The sequence below is a fragment of the Pterocles gutturalis genome, unplaced genomic scaffold (genome assembly GCF_000699245.1).
Source record: "Pterocles gutturalis isolate BGI_N339 unplaced genomic scaffold, ASM69924v1 scaffold36269, whole genome shotgun sequence".
NCBI lineage: Eukaryota > Metazoa > Chordata > Aves > Pterocliformes > Pteroclidae > Pterocles > Pterocles gutturalis.
Window position 1 is genome coordinate 1 of NW_010131899.1, and position 5,607 is coordinate 5,607.

At 36.2% G+C, this 5,607-nt stretch overlaps 1 protein-coding gene across 1 annotated transcript in view; it reads left to right on the plus strand.

The window, feature by feature from the left end:
- Positions 1–791: 791 nt before the first annotated feature.
- The window catches only part of FAM162A (family with sequence similarity 162, member A), a 7,458-nt gene continuing 2,642 nt past the window's right edge, over positions 792–5,607 (plus strand). Inside the window, exons 1-2 of the mRNA XM_010080749.1 lie at positions 792–912; positions 3,201–3,309. Coding sequence (XP_010079051.1) covers positions 834–912; positions 3,201–3,309 — 188 coding nt within the window. The 5' untranslated portion in view covers positions 792–833. The remainder of the gene's footprint in view (positions 913–3,200; positions 3,310–5,607) is intronic.

Here is a 5,607-nt window from a genome sequence, read left to right on the forward strand (position 1 = left end):
GTTTCGTTGGGGGGGGGCGCCTGTAAATGAAATGTTTTTATTCAGAGCTGGAATGTATTATGCCTAGAAAATAAAGGGCAACTGTTTCTTATGGGAGAGACATTTTCAGCCAGCATAAAAAAAAAAAAAAAAGCACAATTTGTATTTTTAGAAGTGCCCTTTGACTTCCAAAGTTGTTTTTTTCCCTCAGAATTTTTTTATTAACAAATTAGAAGCTTGCTCTTGAGAGTATGGTCTTGTATGTAAGGTGCCCTGTCCTTTTCTAATATGCTGCTAAGTAGGTATCTCTATACTGCAAGATTCTGTTTTTTTCTTGGCTTTTTTCTAGACACTGACAAGTCTGTGACTTGTTTTTAGGATGTGACAAGTTTGGTAGAATGCTGGTGTGCAGTCCTTGAAATAGCAGTGTCCAAAGGATATCTGAAGCATGTGAATAGAGAAGTTCCTTGAAATTGTGATGTGCGTTATCTTTTGGAAATTGCTTGTAGGCTGTAATCTTGCATTCACACTTTTCTAAAAAGATTAATGGGCAAGCTCAAGTCACAGCTTATAAACAAGCTTTTATTTCTTTGACAGGCTCTGTTACAATCTAAATCTGGTGTTTCTTGCATAATATTAGATTTGTAGCTATTGGGGTTTTTTGGTGGTTTTTGTTTTTTGGTTTTGTTTTTTTTTGGTGCTGTGTTTAAAAAAAAAAAACACACTTCCATTTAAAAGGTAGCATTCTTACTTTCTGCTGTTCTGAGTTAGATTTGACCCCTTTACTTCCTCTCCTTTCTCTTCCAGATGGGGCTGTTAAACTGCTGGGAAGAAATGTTCCATCCTTTCTGAGGATGACTAAAGGAGTTGATCCAAAGATAAGCAGAAGGCTTTGCATTAAACCCCAGGAAGAAAGTCAACCCCAGCAAAGAAGTGAGAGTTTCTGATAAAGATGTTACGTTTCATGCCATGAAATATTTAGATACCCAGGTTGCAATTATCTGAACAGGAATTTGTCTGACACAGATGCTAATATCCCTGATTTTGTGAGAGGGAATTCTGATCTTTAGACTGAAAATCTGAGCATGCTATAGCAATAAGATCTTGATTTTGAACAAAGCTATGGGTCAATATTTCTTGTGACAATAACACAGCTTTAATTTTGTAGCAGGTCACTGCTATCTTCTCTGATGTATGTTGAGGCTCTTCAGCTGTGCTTTAGAACCAACTGTTCAACCTCAGTGTAAACTATCAATATTTAGGAACATCATACAAGCTAAAATACTTTTGCAGTTTTTCATAGTAGAACCAGCTCCAGCTCTTCACAAAATTGAACGTGCTCTGCAGGAGAGAGTCAGTCTGAATTGTTGGCTTAGTTCACGCTTAAGCGTGGAGTTGGTCAGGTAAAGCTCAGGCCATGAAACATTTTTTCACTATATATAGGACAGTTCCCATGCTTTAAGGAGACTTCCTGTATAACATGTTCCCTTCTTTAGCTACCAATGCTAGATAGATAGGAGCATACAGATGTGAAGCATTTTCCATACTTCTGTATTAAAAACATAATGCAGCTGTACTGGGTAAGACCAAAGGTCTCCTTAACAGTGCCATGTCTCCAGTAGTAGCCAGTAAAGTAGGTCCCTTACATTTCTGTGTGACTAATAGGGTCACTAAGAGGTGACCAATAGCAAGGATCTAAGGAAGAGTACAGAAACAGGGCAAATGTAGTGCTTCTCCCCTCGACTGCTGTCCCTGAAGCGGCATCTTTGTGTTTAATGGTCCTCACTGGATTTTTCTTTCATAAATTTGCCCAGTCTCTTGAAGCTGGATGTATTTTTAGTGTCTACATCCTCTGGGAAGGAATTCCTCAGCTGAACCCATGCTGTGAGAAAACAAGTAGTCTTGTATTTGTTTTTGAACCTGGTGCATGCTTTTTTCGATCTGATGTTCCTTTATTCAATACTCCTTCCAAAACAGGACCTGTTCATTATAACCCACGCTCCCAATGTCACTTACAATTCTGGTGCTCTCTGTTGTGCTGAAGGGAGCTACAACTAATGCTTTTCCAGGCCAAAGGTCTCAGTCTATGATACTATTTCTTATATGGTGGCCATTCCATACCTGTGGTTGTCCTTCCCAATTTTCTCTGTACCCACTCTATTTCAACTGTTTCTTAGATGAGAGAATTTCAAATGCTTTTCAAAATGATGGAGTCATGGTTTCATACAATGGCATGATAATGCTTTTGTGTTTGTCTGTGTTCCTGAACATTGCTGGTAATGCTGTTTCCCTTCCTTACTATTACCGAACATTTTGACAAAAACTCTATGAAACCCTGAGGCCTTACTGCTCAGCAACAACAGTTAGGTTAGAATCTGTCATTTGTATGTGAACTGGAATTGCTTCCTGTTTGTGTGCATGGGGTTTCACTGGCCATCTCATTGACGCAGGATTCTGAAGCCCTGCGGCTCTTTGTGCTTTGCCCTCTTCTTTATGTTTCTGAATAACTTAATGTTGCCAGCAAACTGTCTATCCACCCTGCTTCCGAGATAATTAATGAATCCATGAGGCAGCCCACAGCCATACAGGATACCTCCCATTGTTGGCGGTGGGAAAGCTGTCCATCTTTGCACTTTGTTTTCTAGATTTTAATGGTATGTTATATATGGAAACCTTCCTGTATTACATTCTGAATTCTTTTTAAATGGAGTTTGAAAGACTGAGATGAAAATTAAGGGTCTAATCTTTGCCTATGGTCATGTTTGTTGATATGTCTAGATAAAACCTTACCTCCCTGGAAAAGTTAACATTCTGTGATGCAATAGTGCGGCATGTTGGCTTTTCTGTATCAGTTCCATTTTATTCATTTTATTTTTAAAGCTAATTTAAATGTAATAGGAGAACTATAATACCACGGCAACTTAGGAAGCTTAGATGCTGGAGCAGGTTTCACAGATTTAGAGCTACGAATATGGAGGTCTTGGGCAAGATTTTGCTTTCCTTACATGGCTTCAGTTTAATCCATATTTACAGGTTTGTTAATCTGACTGTGATATTTTTTGTTCCATAAGAAACTCTAGCAATCACACTTAAAATTCTGCATTGCTCACCCTAACTGGTTTCATTACAGCTGTGGCAATTCAGCTTCTCTGACTATTGTTTTTGGTGGGGTTTTGTTTTGGTTTGTTTGTTTGTGTGTTTTGCTGGGGTTTTTTTTTTAGGTCAGCCTCGTTTGAGGGTGCCTGGACACAAGCCTACAGATTGGGAGAAAAGATTCTTGCTGTGGGCAGGCCATTTCAAAAAACCAGAGGATATACCAGAGACTGTCTCGTAAGTGCCAGTTTGGAAGCTGTAAAAGAAACATTGTCTACGCAGGAATAAGTTACCTGAATGCAACTACAGAATAACTTTCTTTAAACAGAGTGGGTTTTCACAGTCTTACACTGCTATGTTTGGTGTATCATCTTGTAGATGAGATGACCTGACCAATTCTGTATTGCTGAGATAATACATCCCTTTTAATTTTTTCTGAAGGGATGACCAGCATCTATCAGTTGTTAGAAAAACATCACACATCAGTTAATTTTTACTCTTCTCTCCTAAAAAAGCTTTTGGCAAATACTAGTGTGAGCTTTTTCTCATGTTTTACTATATATGTAAGTCTCCCATTGTGTGAAACTTTCATGATATAGATATAAAATAACTGAAACTTATCTAAAATATTTATTAATTAATGTTTGGAAGGAATGGGCCAACTTTCTTTACTCTTGGAATTTAAACTAACAAACAGTGGAAAGGCTCCTTAACAAAAAATATATAGTCAAAATTTCCCTGTTGCTGATGGAGTCCAAGTGTCAATGCTTTGCCCTGTGTGAAAAGTAGAAAATAAAACTGGACGTTCTAGTTTGCCTATCTAAAATGAAGATTAAACTTAACAACACCAACAACAAGCAATTATTAGTTTAAGAAACATACCTGGTGGTAGTATAGTTATCTTTTTAAACATATTTGTAGTGCTTTTAAATGTATGTATTTATTTAAATTAAAAAGATACAGTAATCTTTTACTACTTGAATAAGCAAACTATGTAGCTGCCCTCTAAAAGACATTCTGTTTGGATGCACAGTGTGGGAATTGAAAATCCACCCATGTATCTAAGTTTTTTTTCTAAATATATCTCAATGGTTAAATATTGTTAACAATGAACTCTTCAATTTTGTATTGAATAATTTTTCTTAAAATTACATTTGAAATACGTACAAGTGTAAATTACTAAAATTTATTAAATTATATCAGTTCATATATTTTTGCATACCAAACACTTGTTATGAGTGGTTTCAAGAAAACAGAGCTAGCAAAGTAACTGAAGTAATTTCAATTGTTTATTGAAAGGACAAATCAACTTCTGATAAAAGCTGACCATTTTTGCAAGTGCACAGGGAATTCTTGTTATTTAGGCAAATAGTTCAGCCAAAGCTGAGAAGACAATGGAGAACTATAAAAGCACAAAAGCTTGTTTTCCTGTTCCAGGCTGAATTAAGAGTGGGTTGTAATCGTTTGTGATATAACTCAGTAATCTCACAAGACATGGTGATCAGAAGTAACTCATTTATTAAACAAATGTTAATCTTAACAACTGAATTGATTTAAAATGCAAATTGTGTTCAGATAACTACCTTTTCCTCTTGTATATGCTAACACATCCAAGGTACTTCAAAAATTAACTAATAAAGTTTTTACATCTTACTTCTGTGCATTTCAGCTTAATTGCAGCCTACACCCAAGTTGTTCATCACAGATGATTAGCAAAACCAAACCACCTGGAAACTAAATTAAACTATTAGATTCATGGTAGATGGACATGTTCCCTATGATCAGAAAACTTGTAATCACATCAGTACTCCAGAACAGTGATCTAATCACTCTTGCCCTCTTCAAAAACAAGAAGAAAACTCTGTTCAGTTCTCAGGTTCTATCTGATTTACCGTGTTGAACTATCAGAGATCTTTTTTCCTCCAAGTATAAGGGTCAAAATGAAGTAAAAGATTCTATATTCACTCATGTTTGTGTATAGTGATAATTTCCCAGTTCCATTAAATCCACTATCCATGTTAGTTTTGGGTATAATTACCTAGTTTGATGCATTTATTCTTTCATCACATGATGTTGATGCTTTTCTAATCATCTGTAACTTTATGCCAGATTTAATCAGTGAGACTATTAGATCTCCTTGAGAAGGGAGACAATTACTCTAAGTTCTGCAAGGAAAGTTAAATATATAGGGTATAGGTCTTTGGTTATTGTGGAAAGCACAGCTAAAAGCATTATTCTTCATTGGACCTTCTTGCATCGGTATCTCTAATGTGAACTTTAAATTTGCTGTAACTGAGATGTCATTTGGTTAGAACGACTTTCAGGGTTTAACCCAACTTAAAATAAATTACTTTTTGTTTTAACCCATCACACGTACAGCCAGAAGGCTTTAATAAATTATACTCTTCTTCTGGAAGATATCTGGGTTTTAAAAGATAACAGTAGACTAGCCAACAGGTTTCCCAAAGGAGGAGTATAGCCACTGGTGTGTGTGGTTAGATAAGCCCCATTAAATTAAAAATATATATATATATT